This window comes from Pteropus medius, unplaced genomic scaffold (genome assembly GCF_902729225.1).
Source record: "Pteropus medius unplaced genomic scaffold, Ma_sr-lr_union100, whole genome shotgun sequence".
Lineage (NCBI taxonomy): Eukaryota > Metazoa > Chordata > Mammalia > Chiroptera > Pteropodidae > Pteropus > Pteropus medius.
Genome location: NW_024340692.1, coordinates 16,981,815 through 17,000,460, shown reverse-complemented (window position 1 = coordinate 17,000,460; position 18,646 = coordinate 16,981,815). Strand labels below are relative to the sequence as shown.

The 18,646-nt window shown below is 37.8% G+C and overlaps 1 protein-coding gene across 2 annotated transcripts in view; it reads right to left on the bottom strand.

Annotated features, from left to right (window-relative positions):
• Positions 1-18,646, bottom strand: part of CFAP95 (cilia and flagella associated protein 95) — a 63,920-nt gene that overhangs the window by 20,622 nt on the left and 24,652 nt on the right. For both annotated transcript variants that reach the window (XM_039837985.1, XM_039838003.1), the window contains exons 3-4: positions 8,436-8,554; positions 7,475-7,543 (exon numbers count right to left, since the gene is read on the bottom strand). In XM_039837985.1, coding sequence (XP_039693919.1) covers positions 7,475-7,543; positions 8,436-8,554 — 188 coding nt within the window. The remainder of the gene's footprint in view (positions 1-7,474; positions 7,544-8,435; positions 8,555-18,646) is intronic.

The window sequence follows — 18,646 nt, the reverse complement described above, 5'->3', positions numbered from 1 at the left end:
AAGAACTTTTCCTTTATGAGCTTGGTGCTCAAGGCCCGACCTGCCTAAAAGTAGCAATTATCATCTCCATATCTACAGAGGAAAGAGATGTTCAGAGTTCTCCTGATTGGCTTGTTATTCAAAAAGGCATCATAGAAAAATAGCTAAGACCATGAGCTTTGGAATTAGATGGTCTCAGTTCAAATCCTGGCTCATTATCACTTGCCAGCTGTGAGAATTTGAATGTGTTATTTGACTTCTTTGTGCCTTTGTTTTTCCCTCCATAGAATGCAAATAATGATGGAGTCAACTCACATTTTTTGTAGGGAGTAAATGAGTTAGCATACGTAAAACCCTTAGAATAGTGCCAAGCACATAATAAGCAAGCATAGAAGTGTTTGCTATTTTCAGTGTTACTCTTAAAGTTGTAAGTTATAGAAACTCAATTCAAACTCCATAAAGAAAAAAAAAGGAAAATTCCAGCACACATAAAAAGAACGTCATCAGAATTCTGTCTGTTTCCACATTTCTGCTTAGCTTCATTTACAAATAGATGCTCCCCCAGCTGTAAGATGCCCTCTGTAAACTTGCTACCTGGAGCGTGAGAGAGCATCTTGCTCCAACCAGTTATTATCCTAGAGTGCTTTCTGATTGTCCTGGCCTGGAGACCGACACTTGGCTTGTGAAGAGGTAAGGGGGGGAACAAAATCAGCCCAGTCATTTTATGGCCTAATTAGATTACATCGAATGGGAGAGACAATGTTGTCCAAAAGAAGAAAAATAAAAGGTGTTACAATGAGTGAGATGCGGAATCAAGAACTGAATTCCAGTCTGTCTCATTCCCATTCTGTGGTCTTTTCACCAACATACCACTCTCCTCTTCACATTTTCTTTGTCATTACCCTCATCATTGTCACAACAGGGCAATTTTTTTAACTTTTTTTTTTTCTTTTGGAAAAATGTTGTATTTTACCAGGAGAGAACCCACCACACAAGTGCCTGAGTAGAAACAAAAGTAAAAGCCTTCCATTGTACTTTGAGAAAAGAAAAAAAGAAAAGAAAAGAAGAAAGAAAGTTCTCTTACTATTCATATGCAGTCCCATTCCTCTGAAGGGTGCCAAAGGTTTTAGAGATGCTGCACGCCCCCATGGAAAGAATAAATGGAAAAAGTTTAAACTGTGGCCTAAGCTTGCTACTACTACAGTGAAGTAATCACTCCACACACAAATGGATAAGTGCTCTATGTCAGCAGTCAAAACTTAACTGCCTGAATTACTTTTTTGCCTGATTTAACTTGTCCATCTATGTGACTACAGATTCCTTTCTCCTCAGAATCATAAAATTTTAGAGCAGGAAAGGACTTCACAGGTCATTTGGATCAATTCCCTCATTTTCCGGATGGAAACAACTAAAGCCCAGAGAGAGTTATTAGCCAGCACAAGGCCACAGAGCAGTTTTAGTGCAGGTCCAGAAGTAGAACCCATGTCTTCTATTTTCTCATACCACACCCTTTCTGAAAAACCACATCGTGTCCAAAAAGCTACCTAGTGATCCAAAACACAATTTCTTTCTTCTCCAGTCATGCGGATTGCAATAAATGTTTTGATGAATTCTGGAAATGACACATTTATCATAAAACTTCAACAATATACACTAATCACTACAACCAGGAGACAATGAAATTTGTTAAAAATGTCAGGACACATTAGTTAGGGTTGACCTTGTAAGAGATCTTCCTTGTGTACCTCTCCATTCTCCAGTAGGTGGTCAGTACTCCTGCGCTGCCTTCAAACTGCCCCAGACTCCCATGGACCTGCTTCTCACCCAGGAAATAGTCTATGGCAGAACTGGCTTTTCCCTGTCAGAAAAACTAACTTCTCTGTAAACCATTACCCCAGGATCACACATGGTTACTTATGCATATTTAAATAAGTGCTTCTGAGAAATAAGATCTTAAAATTATATTTATAGTACACTTTCCTTTCAAAATTTTATCTGCTTGATATGTTTTTTTGTTGTTGTTGTTCTATTGTTTTAGTTTCTGGTTGTTTGTTTAATGGTCATAGATGCAGTACAGATATTATACGTGAAAAACCTTATTTCCTAGAAGGAATCAGCTATAACTGTCTGGTTCTATAGACAAATCATAAAATGATTTTGTATTAGATAATCATATATCCAGGGGTCTTTTGATAATGAGTGAATTAGTTTTCTGTTTCTCAAAATATACTTCCAAATTAAGTGAAAGTTCCTTGAGGATTCTTGAGAACAAGATAGGAGAGCAAGAAAGACTCTTAACTCACTAATTATATTCATGTTCCCATCCACTCTCCCTATGAGCCTTAAAGGAAATGTGTCTCTCATTCCTTTTCTACACCTTTAATGTCTCTATCCAGGTAATAAAAGTAAGGTATGTTAGACACCCCTAAGCATGTAACTGTATCTGTTTGAGTCCGTAAGAACACTGTTAATGTCTAAGATGTCTTTAAGCCTCCTTGCCTCTCACCCCTTACAACTCTGTCCAATGTCAATTCCTTGGAAACTCATTGATGGAAGGCAATCAGCTCTCAAGAGAAATGATTGCTCTAGTTCTAGATGAGTTCAATTAACCTCAAACTATATAAATCTCATTTTTAAAGTTTAAGTCATTGATATCACTTTTAGTCTCAACATGACTATATTATAATTTTAAAAATTTCTCCACCTGTGAATTATGTGGAAGTAATTATCCACAGAGCCTTATTCTCTAGTTAAGGTCAGGAGTGATAAGTCCAGTGGTACCAAGCATTCTAGTTATTCTGCTTTTCAATATGTTCTACTGAGATGTTTGCTGCCAATTTGAGTAAAAGTGTTGTGTCTTCTTCACATTTGTTCGAAATAAAATAGCAGGCTATTGTTTAAGTTGTGAGAAAAGAAACAGACTGCCAAATGTCATCACAACATAATGGATGTTATCTAAAAATTAAGATAAATGCATCTGACTAATGTCTCCTTAATAACAAAGCTATATCTGTATTCTGATTATTTTTTTTTTTGTTAAGAAGTAACTTGAAGTTTAAATTTACATTATGATTACAGCTTTTCTTTTATAAGTTGGAAGCACATTATTTTGGTCTATCGAACAAGGTTATTCTTATTCATTGTCTTTTAAAGTTGACATTTAACTTCCACAGCTGTACAGTTGGCAAGAAGCAAAAGAATATTTAATATTCAAGAGAGCAGATTCTAAAATATCACAACAGTCTATTGTATGGAATGTCCTGTAATTAATGTACATCAACTGAAAGAAAGAATTGCATATGAAATTAGCAGAAATGGTTGAAGGTGCTCATGTTTTTATTTCCTTGTTAATACTCATGAATCAAATAAAATAAACAAGTAATTTTGGTAATTCAAACCAATAAGGGCTAATTTTCTAAGAGACCATGTCTTCCAATGCATTAACCAGAATAGAATTTAGAATAACTTTCGGTTCCACAGGCCTTGAAGCCCTAAATCAAATAAGATAGGAATTATCTATACTCCTTTTCCATTTTAATTTGCTGTTCAACATCAGAAATAATTTATTCATTCAAGAAATAATTATTGTGCATCTGCTGAAGGTCAGGCTCTCTGTTAGGCAGTAGGAATAGAGCTAAGACAGTCTTGCTCTTCAGAGCATTGACTTTAGCAAGAAAGACAAACAAGAATGCAACTAATTGCAACCAAAAGGGATGGTATTAGAGTAAAAGAAACACACAGTGCTATGAATACCCAAGGGACCTACCACAGGGTTGGAGGTGACAGTAGGAAGGGAAGCTCCTCTGGAGAAGGTGACATTTCAGATGAGATTTGATGACTTCAGAGTTAAGAATGAATGTACATGTGGCATCATGTTTACTCAAAAAGTTCCACCAAAACCACATTAAAGAGACTTTTAAAAAGTAATAAATCCATAAGAATAGGAAAAACAGGAAAAGGGACAAGAAAAACAAGTATTAAAAGCTAAAGAGAAGATGGAGAAGTGGTCTCTGATTTAGCTGAAAGCTGAGTCCTAAATCAGTAAAGGAAGACTTAAGGAGAGCTGTTTGAGAAGCAGTTAGAAATCCAAGCCCCTCTTCCACTCCCTATTGCTATGCTACTGTCCCTCCCCTACTCCAGCAGGAAGCTTGGAATTTATTCACTGCAAAGGGTAAAAGAAAGACCTGGATCAACAGCATGGTTCAGTGACCATTAACAGTGAAGGATTAATATTGATGTCTCAGCCAATTGTCCTCCTCGCTCCAGTAACACAGGTACCAGCCCTTCACTCTTTAGATGGGTGATTCAGGGAGCTTCCTCTGGGGAATATGACCAATCCACAAGGAAAGACTCAAATACTGACCCTGGGGCTTCTGCCAAAAAAAAAAAAAAAAAAAAAAAAAAAAAAAGACCCACATAGATCCCTCCAGTGAAGCTCCAAGTCAACAAGCCTCACTCACAGGCTCCAAGCCTCATCTTTTAATCATGAGGAGAAAACTAAGGATAGATTGCCTGAAGAAAATCTCTGGATTAGAAAATAGATACTTGCCAACAAATAAAACAAACAGAAACAAGAAAGATCTTGGAGAAAATAAAGACTATATGTGGATTTTTTAAAAAAAAAAATTAAAGAAAACTATCATTAACATCTCAGACAGATAAAAGATATTGCAGTCATGAAACAAACGAAAGATTCCTATAAGAAAAATGGGATTCAAGAAACAAACTCATAGATACAGAGAACATTTTGAAGGTTGCCAAATGGGAGGATAGTTAGAGGGGTAAGTTAAAGAGGGAAAGGAATTAAGAAGTACAAATCGGTAGTTACAAAATAGCCATGGGGATATAAAGCATAGCATAAGGAATGTAGTCATTAATACTGTAATAACTATGTATAGGGTCAGATGGGTACTAGATTTACTGGTGTAATCACTTAATAAGTTATATAAATGTCTAATTTCTGAAACTAGTATATCATATGCCATCTATAATTAAAAAATTAAAAAAATTATTAAAAAAAAGAATAGCAGGACTCAGAAAAAAACAGAACTCAATAATAGGGTTAAAGAAACAGAGTGAAATAGAGAGTAAAGTCGAAAATAAAATAGAAAAGACAGGACAATTAAAAGACCAGGCCAAGCATTCTAACATCCGAATAAAGAATTTCCAAAAAGAAAGAACAGAGAAAATGGAAGGTATAAATCATCAATTAAATAAATCAAGATCATTTCCCTGAACTGATAGATATGAATTCTAGACTGTAGGTTTGCCCAAGTATCTGGCCCAGCTGACTTACACGTAGCACTTACCATGTATGCATAAGTTGCTGTTCCAGTTGTTTTAAATACATTAACTTGCTTAATTATCACAACAACCCTATAACATGGGAGCCTATATAATTATCATCTCAATTTTACAGATGATGAAACTGAGGTACAAAATGGTTATACAACTAGCCCAAGATCACATAGCTAGTAAGTGGCAGGGCCAGGATGTGAAGGCAGGTAACATAGCCCTGCAGCTCACTACATAATACGACCACACGGGAGGGAATACCATTGTGAAATTTCAGAATCCACTACAGACGGCTCTAGTTGATTTTTTAAAGCCAGGGATATGTACTATTTTGATAGTGCATGCAGAGCCCAGCACCTGATCAATCATTTGAGGGGAACTCCATGCAGATTTCTATTCCCACTTCCATGCAAAACTTCCTTCTCTCCAATACCCTGTCCTAAAATTCCAGTCATGTCAGAAGCTCTAAATTCTTATTTCTACCTCCAAGTTCAACAAGAACACTGCTGTACACTTGAGTTTGCCTGCCTGCACCACAGCCAGGAAAACTTCGTGGTGAGTCAGGGGAGAATGTGATGCTCACCTCTCATCTCAAATAGCACAGAGCCTCACTGGTTGTTATCCAACACTTGAAAGTAGTTGTCTAATATATTTTGCCCAGTTTTATAGTTATTCATGGCAGTATAGTAAGTCTGAAATTAGCCCTTTTCTACCAAAAGATATCTTTATTCAGCCCTCACATTTAAATAATTCTGAGTTCAAAATTCTTTTCCTTCAATACTTTAATGTTATACTCTTGTATCCAGTGTTGCTGTTGGGAAATTAATGTCAACCTGATTTTTATTATTTTGCCTGATGTCTGCTGCTGCTGTTTCCTTTATTTCCCTAAATAATAAACTTTAACTTTCCGTTCCATTGATTTTAAATTCCTATTCCATTTGTTCCATGAGATCTGCTTCCTCTGGTATGGGTTGCCTATATCTCATTCTTCATGATGGTTTTGTTCTTTACATGTGTCATAATTTTTTTTTTTTTTTTTTTACTGAGACTTCGTCTGTATTATTCCTAAGACTTTCAGCTGCCTCCACTTTTGATGACTACATGATAATCCATTGAAAAGTGTGGCTAAGCTGGTGTCTTCACTGTGAGTGTGGGAAATATGAGTTGAGTGCCTCTACTGCAGTTTGCTGGGCTTAACTCCACTTGTTTTCCCTGACATTTCTTTCTCCTTAAGATGCAATACCCAGTTTTTCTATAACCGAGGTTGCTTTCTCTAACTAGAGTTGAAGGAGACAACTCAGGGTCCTACTGGCTATCCGTGACTGGCATTACAGATCTCAATGCTGAGATCAGAGCTTCAAGGAAGTAGGCTGTTGGCATCAAATCTTCTATTATGTAGAGCCGTGGCTGTCTCATTTTCTGCCTTGGACTAAAAACAGCAGTCAAAGTCACTGCAGAAAATACAACTTTGAGCTATAATCCAAACTCAATAGACAAGACTCATTCAGCTCCCATCTATGCCAGGCCCACCGAGATCACAGCTCCCACCCTAGACTGGCCCAAGATGCCATCTAGAGACTTCATCTCTTGCCTTATCCCTTTTCTCCTCCCTAGTTTTCTCCTGCTCTAGCCCTTTATTTTGTTTAGAGTTTCTCAGTGTTTTGATACAGTTTTCAAAGTTTGCCTCTGGATTCATTCTGCCTTTCCATGTCTTTGCTGGAAATTCCAGATTTCAGCACAGGGACGGGAGCCAGCAGAATGTTTTTAGCACATCACCTTGATGGCAGCCAGAAGCCCAATCTCCTCAAGGACCATCCTGGGGATGTTCCCTGTGGACCTTCCAGCCAACTCAGAGGTGCTACAGTAAGGCTGTGGGGGATGAAGCCCAGGCCAGCCTTGCTGAAACAATCAGGGCTAGGACCTGGAGGGTTACACTACCTGGCCAGAATTATAACAGGTGATTGTGAAATGAGGTAGGTCATTATCATTTAGGGCACCCCCCTATCCCCACCTCTGGCAGATTCTGCAAAATAGCCAACAGCCCTATAACTCATACTTGAAGGAAGCTCATCTCACACACAAATTTGCTCCATAGGGCTGCTTAGGAACATTAAATAGCACTTTAGCATCCCTGCAAACAAACCTCCTGAATCATTAAAAAACATTTTGTGCAATCTGCAGCAGTTTAGGGAGTACTCACATTTTGCGCCGATCTGGTGGGTGTCTAGTAAAGAGAGCTCCAAAGCCTGTCACAGGCAATCCAGTGTCCCTGGAAACAAGATATCAATTTTTAGAAACATGTCAGACTGACATTTATAAACTATCAAAGCCACAGAAAACTTATTTGGGGCTATATTTTCATGATAATTACTTTTAAAGGATTTTCATGCTTGCGACTTTTATGCACTTGGCAAAATAAAATGTTCTAATGCGTAAATGGAATGTGTAAATCTTGTCATTACTTTGACTGCATTTTCCAATAATTACAATATAAGACAAAGTCACAACTCCACGGGAAGGTACTGTATCAGGTAGCAGGACTGCAGATATGACTAAGTAGTAGTTCCTACCCTCAGGGAACTCTATCTCAGGGGAAACATACATACATATAAATAACTAGATGTATGTACGTACAACTGCTATGTGTAATATAAAATGTTCAGAGGGCAAGGATACAAGAACAATTAATTCTGATTAATAACCACCTACCTGATTCTTAATGCACCTCAGGCAATATTTCTATGCACATTACATACTTTATTTCATCCAAACTTCAGAAAATCTCTATGAGGCAGATATTTTTATAATTCCCATTTTACAGGTGAACAACCTGAGGCTTATAGACACCAAATAACTTTCACAAGTAAATTGTGGAGCTGGGATTCAAACCTAGATAGTCAGAACTCCTACAGGAAAAACATGTAAGAGGAAATGACATTTTAACTGGACTCAGAATAAGTAGTGTTGATTGGCAAACAAATGAGGGAAGGGAATTTCAAACAGAGGGAATGGCATCAGCAGAAAGCATGGAAGCTTAATGTGTTTCTGTGCTTGATGTGTTCCTGTAATGTGTAGCTGGGGTCACTATACCTCTTCAGTACTTATATAAATCCTTTCCTGCATGTGCCTGTTCTGTAAGCAAAGGAAAATATTGAGAATACCTTTCAATAATCCCAGAGCTCATTGTTTCTGCATTCAATAAAGCTTTGCTTTTTATTTCAGCCAATTCTGTTTTTAAAAAAATTTGTGCCATTTGTTCATGTGTTTCTGATATCCAAATCTAGAAAAATAGAAGCCATATAGAAGAAAAATAAATTAATTATAAGAAATGATGAGTTACTAAAATATATTTCTATTGAAGTACATTTTGCTTTTAATTATTGACTCCATTGACATTAAAAAAATAAGTGATATCTCATAGCAGTTAACTATTTCATCATAAACATATAAAAATGGCAATTCTTTACTATGTGTTATTGGAAAATAAAAATCAAATTATTGTTCCTATGAACTAGAAAGTATTGCATTCAATTAAATACCAATTATATCTCCTTTCTATTTCCTTCTCAAGGTTAATACATTTTAACTTCCATAAGTAAGAAAATTTTTGTAGCAACCACTTTGTAAATCATATAGGACTTCAGATACAATCACCATCATCATCACCATCAATGGCATCATCATCATTTATTCTCTATCATATGATAATTCAATCACGCAATTATTATGAGGAAAATCTGAAGATTGCAAAATGTACTCAAATCAATTGTAGATGCATCATGGGCATCATCTAGGGGATCTTCGGAACAAAAATGGATGCTAAGGATTGAATATTTTCATACAATACTCTAGGAGATCATGAATGTGGAGGTTAATAGCAGAGAACCAGAACTCACCACCACCAAAAGAACCCATTACTTTCCCTAGGCCTAAAGATTAGGTTCCCCAACACATGCAATGAAGCCCCAGCTCATATTAATCCCATTAGATTTTGCTTTAAAAATGAGAAACCACTGTTTAGAAATTCGGAGACTTCAACTGCAAGAGTATCATAGCTACAGTCATATGCCTTTGTTCCCCTTTGGTTCAGTATAATAAGGCTCTGTAATAACTAGGAATCTACCCTGCTCAAAGCAATTTTAACTATGGTCTGTGGTCCTACTTCTCCAGTCTACTCCATGGCTCTATAGAGCCTTGGCTTCTCTCATTACTATTCCTTAAGACCTCAACCTCTTGAATCACCAGTCTCTCAGCCCAATTTCCCAGCTCTGATTCCTATGCCTTTAGCTCAACTACTCCTCTTCTTAGATTCATAAGTTCTCACGGTAATGGGAGAGGACACGGTATTGGGCTACACATTTTATATGTTAACAAAAAGAAGACATATCTTTTGGGGGAAAAACTACTAGCCACAATTTTATTTTAAGGTGTAAGTTTGACCCTAAAATTAACCTTAGGAAAGTTCTGATCATTTTTGGTAGTAAAATACTTTAACAAATCAATAAACACCTTTGAAAATTATGTGAAACAAAAATATTGCCAAACATGAAATAATGAGAAGTGAAAGAATACAAGTGATATTAGCATTAGTGGAACTTAAGTTTGTTGAGTGCTTATTCTGTGTCAGACACTGCTTCAAACACTTTGTATGCGCTATTTCATTAAATATTCAAAGCAACCTAATGAGTGTTACGTATCAATCATGGTCACAGAATGAAAAGATCAAATGGGGAAATGAAGAAAGTTTAATGAAGGATGCACTTATAAAAGTGTGGCCAGCATTCAGAAAATCACAAACAATATTGAAATGCCATGAGGAAAGCAATAGTGGGGAGCCATAAGGTAGGGGCAGTTACTGGAACCCTGAAAGACCTACAGCTGCAAAGAGAGGGCTACTTGATAGCTGTGGATGTCAGAACAGACACATAGTGTCTTAATCCATTACTGGTTACAAATACTGCAAATTAGGTGGCTTATAAACAACAGAAATTTATTTCTCACAGTTTCGGAAGCTGAGAAGGCCAAGATCAAAGCGCCGATAGATTCAGTGTTTGGTAAAGGCTATTTTTCACCTTGTCCTCACATGGCAGAAAGAGGAGGGAGCTCTCTGGGGTCTCTTTTATAAGGGCACTAATCCCATTCACGAGGGCTCCCAGATGACCCATTTCTTAATACCACCACACTGAGGGTTAGGATTTCAGAATTATAATTTTGGGGGCAACCCAAACATTTAGTCTATAGCACACAGCCACTGCCAAACCGTGGCCCTGCAGGGAGAAACCATAGAAATAAATGTCCAAGCTTACTCTCCTCCCACCTCTGATCACCTGTCAGTGCCTTCCACAGGCCAATCTCAACAGGAAGCCAGAGGACACTGATGTAATCCATAAAAGTCAGCTTCCTTGGCAAAGAGCAGGATTGAAGAGGTAGAAAATAGATCTTAAAGGAGAAAGGAAGAACACTTGGAATAGTTTATTTTCATTTTAAAGGGAAAATAATGCTGAAAGGGATTAATTCATGCTCATGTAAGCCATGAGAAAGTAGAAGTTCTACAATTCAAAACTCATTCAGTCTGACTTATTCATTCATCCATTCATTTCCATGAAATTCTAGGCATCCTACTAAGTTCTACAGCTAGAGTAGTAAAATCCAGAGGCTATACAGACTGTAGCTTAGTGAGTTACAGTAATCATGAGGATAATGGTAATAACAATAGCACATGGCCAGACATTACTCAAAATATCTTCACATTAAATGTTGTGAAAACTCTACTATTCTCACTTTACACCTGAGGAAATAAAGACATGGAATGCTTTAGACTCTTGACCAAAGTTACAACCTAATAAGTAATGGAGCCAAGAATCAAAGAAAAGCCATCTGACTCTAGAGCTTGCTCTTAATTTCTGTGTTTTCAGAGGCAGATGTTATCCCCCAATATTAGACCTCCCATCTTTATCAGTAATAGAACCCCAAATTTTAGCTAGACTCATGTTGTTTCAGATTATATTTTCTAGTCTCCCTTATACCTAGATATGACCAGCGACCAATTCTGGACAGAGGGGCGTAAGTGGAAGTAATTTATACAACCTCCGAGAAAAGTCCCTCTTCTATTTTTTTTTCTTGCTGCATGGAATGCAGACATGACAGGTTTCCAGCAGCTGTCTTGGGCCCTACCCAAAAGATGGAAATGCAGAAAGCTGGAAGGAGTAGGTCTCTGATAATTTGTGGACCTTCCATACCAGTCCTGGTTTGCTATTCTCTGGACATTTTACATGAAAGAATAAAACCTTATGTGAACAACCACTGTTGATTTGTGGTTTCTGTTGCATGTAGGCAAACCTAATCCCACAGCATCTTAATGTGAAAAATTACTTTGGTATAGAAATGTTCATAACCTGACATAAGGGGGGTAATTTTATAAAGGCACTTCCATATGTTTTGGTAATATAAAATGGTAATATAAAAAATATCTAGCGTGTATATAGGAAGATCACTTCATAATATCATTCTTGTTCCTTATTTACCTGAGTATCAATTTTTTTTTAAAGTCTTCATTTCTAATCTTCCAAGATGAACTCTTCCCATATGTGCTGCATTTAAGAAAACCCAGAAGACATATAACCTGGGTGACTGGTACAGGGAGCAAGCAGGTCACTAAAGACTTACTCTGAAATTCCACATTGGAGGGTAACCAGCCTCTTTCTTTTGAGGATGACTTACCCCCTGGCAGAATCTCTCTTGGCAAGAGTCATTTAAGATAATACTCAATTGACATTTATTTCTTGGGTTTCTCACAAGGGCCCCAGAAAGTATACTCCTCTAACCTATACTAAAGGAAGTACAGGTATTTTCCAAGTCAACTTTCTCCTCTGATGCCACAGGCTGCTTCAGGAATGAGTCGGACTCCAGTCCATCATGCTCCCTGCCTTCAAGGAAACACTAATCAAGTTCCCTGCCTAGTATCCTCGAGGCCTTGCTCAAAGGCTTGAAGTGAACAAGAGATACTTATGACAAAAGGAGTGGGACTCAGCATGCATACCATCTCCAAATGACTCCTCCAGATTTCAAATACTCTTGGTCAAGTTTCTTCGATTTCAACCTTTTTTTTTTTTTAATCTTCAAGGTGGATGAGACACCAAGAAGCTCAAAATCAGTTACTGCTTAAATGCTTTGCACGTGCTACGTGAGTGATTTGGCACCTCACTTTGTAATGAAGAAGTTAGCATCCATTATCTTAGATCTTCAGTCGTAACTGAAGAAGAGTCTTATTTTAACCTGTCAAACAGCACTCCCCTACCAACGGTAGCTTTTATGCACCATTGCCAAAAAAGTCATTATCATCAACAAGTAAATACTGAGACTTTGTTAAACATCTTTATCTTCTAAAATCATCCAAAAAGCTATGCTTATTTCTCAGCAGTAATTTTGCCCTTGGAAATTATGGCTATTTTCATGTCTAGGTGAACTCAGTAGTGCCATATACAGATTATTTACAGCAGTGCCAGAGAAGCAGAGAGGACCTATTCCCATTATTATTTTGAACAACTGGGACTCATGGGGTACAATCAGAAAAATAATTTTGTTGTTTTTCTTCGCTGCCTAGCTATGCTAGCCTTTGTGGGATGGTTCATTCCCCATTCCTACAAGAAATAAATCTTGGACAAGTATTATATTTTTTCCGATCATTTTCAGATAACGAAATAGGTATGTCACAAAAACAATCTCAGGTAAGTAATTAATATTAATAAAATAATCTCAAGAGAGCTTTTCAGTTGTCTAGTTGTCTGAGGGAAAGGAGAAGCAGAGCAAGTGAAGAAATAGAAAATCAGCTAATCCCCATACACCTCATATACTTTCAGCTGCTGATTGCTCTGGCCTGGAGCAAACTCTAACTGGAAGAAGGGAAGAGCTTTAATCCTAAATAAAATTCATAATTTTGATGAGGTATTTTAACTATTGAAATGCAACCGATAGACTTTTTATTATCTGAGAGTGATCATAAAAATATTGGAAATGACACAAGATTTTATCCAAGAGTAAAGAAAGAATTAACTCTACAAAGCAGGTCAAATAGATAGTAGAGGCAAAGAATACAGGGGCGCGTGCATGTGTGTGTGTGTGTGTGTGAGATTGCTCATTTTGAGTTCCATTTGTTCACCAATAACAGTTACACTTGCTTATGCAAACTGATATACATAAAAAATTAAAATCAAGTTTCTCTAAAATTTAAATTTAGGGCATAATTGTTGATATAGAAAGAGTTGCAAAGGACAGTGCTGGGATCAAAATGGCAGATGCCTACTTTCATTCCCGTCCCAAATAACAGAGCTGTTATTTGCTAGAATAAAACCATAGCTACAGCATAAAACAAGGACGCTACACTTATTGGGCCAAAATTTATACACAATTCTTCAACCTGGAAAGGTGGATTCAATTGTGCTAATATTGGAAAAAATGATCCAAAGTAGTACCAGGAGAGGATGCTGGAACCGATGGCATCAACTCCAAGCTCAGAGATTATGGAGACAGAAAGCATGAGGGGGCCCTGACTCAACAGTCCACTACCCCCAAACACCTTCCTTTTTCCTGGTTTAAGTGGTTCTCTTACAATGGCATTTAAAATAATTCCATTTACAAAAATTTGATCTATATGCCTCTTTCAGGTACTTAGATCTGAATGCAAGAAGTCTCTCTAAGACTATACTGGTCAAAATATCATTTTACTATGTCAAACAAAGAAAAAATACCTGAACCAAGTAAGTAAATGATAATTGAATTTCTCAGATCTGATATAATTATATCCCTTTATATCCCCTTTAGGGTCATTAACTTTTAAGTGTCATATTTTCATCCACTAACAGATTATCTATGAGGCCTACTTAGCTATTCTTCATCTATTCATAAAATGAATGTTAGCAAACTTTTGTATTATTCATTTGCCATTTTAAAGTCTAAAATGACTGTGATGCTGTTAATACTAATATTAGCCTAATTTGCTCATCAATATTGTCCTCTTAGTTCCAAAAATGTCTTGGCATTGATTCATTAGCTGTATAAGAAAAATCTGTTAAATAAAATGACTTGCTTTTCTTTGTTCTTTTATGTCTGTAAATTTCTCATCCTCTATGATACAGCATCAAATATGCTCTGTACTTAACCCTCCTAAAGTTTACAGGATTCAACATGTATCACTTCCTCAGAAGCGGTCTTGTGATTGTGATTATGACAGGGCCTTTTGTAGTTTTGTGAGGATCCTTGGGTGAGAGACTTTACAAATGCACAAAAAATAATAGAAGTACTCCTGATCATTTTAGTTTGCATGAGACTCATTCTAGTATACCTAAGTAGCCCCTGAATAAAGTCCAAATAAAAATTTAAAACAATCCCTCTTCTGGGTGCTTACCCAAAAAACTTGAAAACATTTATCTGCAAAGATATATGCACCCCATTGTTCATAGCAGCATTGTTCACAGTGGCCAAGACATGGAAACAACCAAAGTGTCCATTGATAGATGATTGGATAAAGAAGATGTAGTACATATATACAATGGAATATTACTCAGCCATAAGAAAAGATGAAATACTGCCATTTGTGATAACATGGATGGATCTTGAGATAACCATGCTAAGCGAAATAAGTCAGACAGAAAAAGCTGAGAACCATATGATTTCACTCATATGTCGGGTATAAAACAAGTGAGGGGAGAAGTAGAAGGGGTAGAGGGGTCAAATATTTGGTAGCGAAGGAAACTTAACTTTGGATGGTGAACGCACAATGCAATACATATGACATTATTGAACTGTACACTTGAAATCTATTTGATTTTATTGTTCCCCAACGTCACCCCAATAATTTTACTTAAAAAATACTGTAGTTCAAAATGCTATTTCCCATAAACACTTAGACTAATAAGACAATCATAGAAATTCCAGTGGCTTGAATTACTGCTCCCCTGTGAATTTGGATCACCCATGGCCCCACTCAGTCATTCTCCTGGAGCCTGAGGGACCACCAGGGTAGAAAACCCATCATGCCACCACTGAAACCTGAGTGGCATGTTTCCAGATTCCTTCAAGAGATTATTCCTTTAAAATTCAGCTCAGGAGCTTCAAAGGGGCCACATCCAGTAGGAAGACATGTCTTCTCTCTATTCAACCCATTTCAGTTTGGGTGCCCCTCACAGCATCCTCTTCTCTTCCTTGTTATGGAATCCATCATACACTTTGCCACTGTGGTTGTTCATCCTCACTTCTCCCATGAGCCTTTCAGTTCCTTATACACAGGGATATCGTTTTGAATTATTATGTTTCTTGCCCTAGCATTTAACATAATAACTTGGCATAATGTTTCTTACCCCAGCATTTGGCAAAATAATAGGTCCTCAACATATGTTTATTGAATGTAGTCCTTCCTTTCTTCCTTCCTCCCTTCCTCCCTCCTTCCCTCCCTTCCTTCTTTCCTTCTTTCCTCCCTCCCTCCCTCCCTCTCTTCCTTCCTTCCTTCCTTTCCTTTTTTCTTTTCTTCCTTCCTTTTTTTTTTTCTTTTATCCTTTCTTCCTTTCTTCGATTTTTCCTTCCTCCCTCTGTCCCTCCCTTCTCCTCTTCTTTCTATCCTTCCTCTCATTCTTCTTTCAACAAACATTTATTGAGCACTCGCTATGTGCCAGGCACCATTCTAGGAACTAGAGATATAGTAGAAAATAAAACAGACCAAGTCCTTTCTGTCACAGAGCTTGTATTTTAGTAGGGGCAGACAGACAATTAACAACTAAAGAAGTCTAAAATATGTCCAGTGATTTAAGAGCCATGAAAAAAACTAAAGCAAGGAGAGGGGCTAGAAAGGGATGATATGACCATCTTTTTATTTACCGATGGGTAACTAGCTCATTGAACAAGTGGGACTTGTAAGTAAGTATAATTAAAAAACAAATCTATTCTTTCTCCATCACTGCCTATCCATAGTCATTTAAAGGGGCTAATTCTTTCTTATGCTCCTTGATGAAATATAGGACAGGTCCTAGGACCTTTCTGGTCACTCTCAGAAAATATAAAAATCTTACAGCTACCTCTGTCCCAAGAAAAGTCTAATTGAGGCAAGTAAAATACCTAGTCCCATGTACTAGTCAAAACTTCGCACTTCATTTAAAATGTAAGATTTTCACTCCTCCACCTTGGGCCTGCTTTGGCCTCCATGGAAAAATGAAGCATAGTTGGCTTCTTCTCAGTTGTGCCCCTTGGATTTCTTCCCTACTCTACAACTTCCTCTGGCTCCTTGGGGGCTGAAGCCAAGGGTATGGGGATATGAGAAAGAAGAACAGTAAATGTAGTAAAGGCACAAGTGTAATTCTTTGATGTTCTGCTCACCCAGTTCCACTGTGACGGCAGGGGTTGGGGCTCCCCACACCATCAAGCAATTCTCTGGACACCAACTGGGTGTCCTGCAATTCAACTCAATTCTGACACTACTTACTGGGAGATAGCATCAAATTCTACAGGTGAGGGACTCAGTTCCACACAACTGTCCCCACACCAACAACTTCAGATGGCAGTTGCAAGCCCAGGTTATTACCTGTGCTTCTGAGTAACTAGCTATAGATCAGAGATCCCCATGACCTCCTCCTTGGGTTCCATTAATTTGCTAAGACTGGCTCACAGAACTCTGAGAAACATTTTACTTACTAGATTAATTGTTTATTATCAAAAAGATATAACTCTGGAACAGTGAGATGGAAGAGATGCATAGGGCAGGGTATGAGGAAAGGGTGTGGAGCTTTCATGCCCTCTTTGAGTGCACCACTCCCCCTACTCCTCCAAGTGTTTGCCAATTTAGAAGCTCTCCGAATCCTGTCCTTTTGGGTTTTATGGAGGCTTCGTTACATACATATGATTAGTTAAATCATAGACCATTGGTAATTGAACTCGATCTTCGACACCTCTACCCTCTGAAGAAGTGGTGGTGGGGAAGGATATTAAAGTTTCAACTTTTTAATCACATGGTTGGCTCCACTAGCAACCAGCCCCCATGCTTAGGTGTTTCTAAAAATCACTTCATTAATATTAGAAAAGACACCTTTATTAATCTCAACACAGGAAATTCCAAAGGTTTTGGGAACTGTGAGGCAGGATCCATGAAGACCAAATATATATGAGAAAGGTAGTTTGGTCATCTAAATGACAAAATACATATTTTTCTTATAAATCACAACATCGCAGTGATCTTGGTTTGTTTTCCTCTGGGCATGTCTATCTTTGACCCTCTCTGGCTTTGGTGGATGTTCACAGCTGACTTTCTTGGGGTGTTCTAGTAGATGTTGAGATCCTTTCTGGCAACATTCAATTGGATGTCCGATGACACAGGATCCCACTGGCTGGACTTAAAAATCCTGCTTCAGCCCCTGCAATATTCAGCCAATCCCCACTTCCAACCCAACATGAGGTGCTCTTAGGCAGGCTCAGAAATGTCTCATGTCATCTTTCTGTTCTACATGGCCAACACCTGATCTCCAAAAGCCACATCTGGCCCTGAGCACTCACTTATTGTTGCTCCACCAACAGTACACATGTAGTTAGTTCCTATCTTTCTGCTCTGCTGCTTCAAATAGACCCCGAGGGCCTCTCATATCTATAACTTCAGCAGGCACCCAAGGGGTATGCAGATGAGACTTATAGCACACCTTTTCCAAAACCCTGTCTTTGCTCTCAGATTCCTCATTTGGTTTCTTGGATTCCTCTTATAGCCTGCATGTTGGCCTAAGTGTACCATCTTTTTTAAGGGTCTCACATAAGTGGCCTAGTATTTCACTTTGGCACCTGACACTATGGTTTTAATCTTGACCTTTTGGATTCCCAGCCAAATGTATGTAGACAAAGAGAGTCCCATCTTAAATCTCTTTATAAATAAACAATGATTACATCAGCCCCAGCAGCAGCATTTAAGGGCAAGGAAAATTTCAATCAGCTAAACAGAAATGTTGGTAGTCCTAAGAAGGAACCACTTAGCAATAATCTTGCAGAAAAACAAAAAATGCTAAGAAGGCATTCAGGAGGAGAAACACATGGGAATAGGACCTGCCAGCACATGTGTGGACATAATTTGGGAAACAGGACAAAGGTTAGCTAAGACGTAGGAAATCAAAGCCCCAAGACATATGCAGTGAAATGTATACAATACCCAAGCCAGAGCAAAATAAATAAATAAACAAATAATCAGGCTGACTTCCTGCAAGGAGGATGCAATGTTGGATGTTTAAAAGACCATTGAACTAAGAGTGGAGCAACTTGGCACTCCAAGAGGCAATTTGGGAAAGTATTTAAGATCTTAAACTTTGGAACCAGTGGAGATAAGTAAATTTTAATTGTTAATACACTTTCA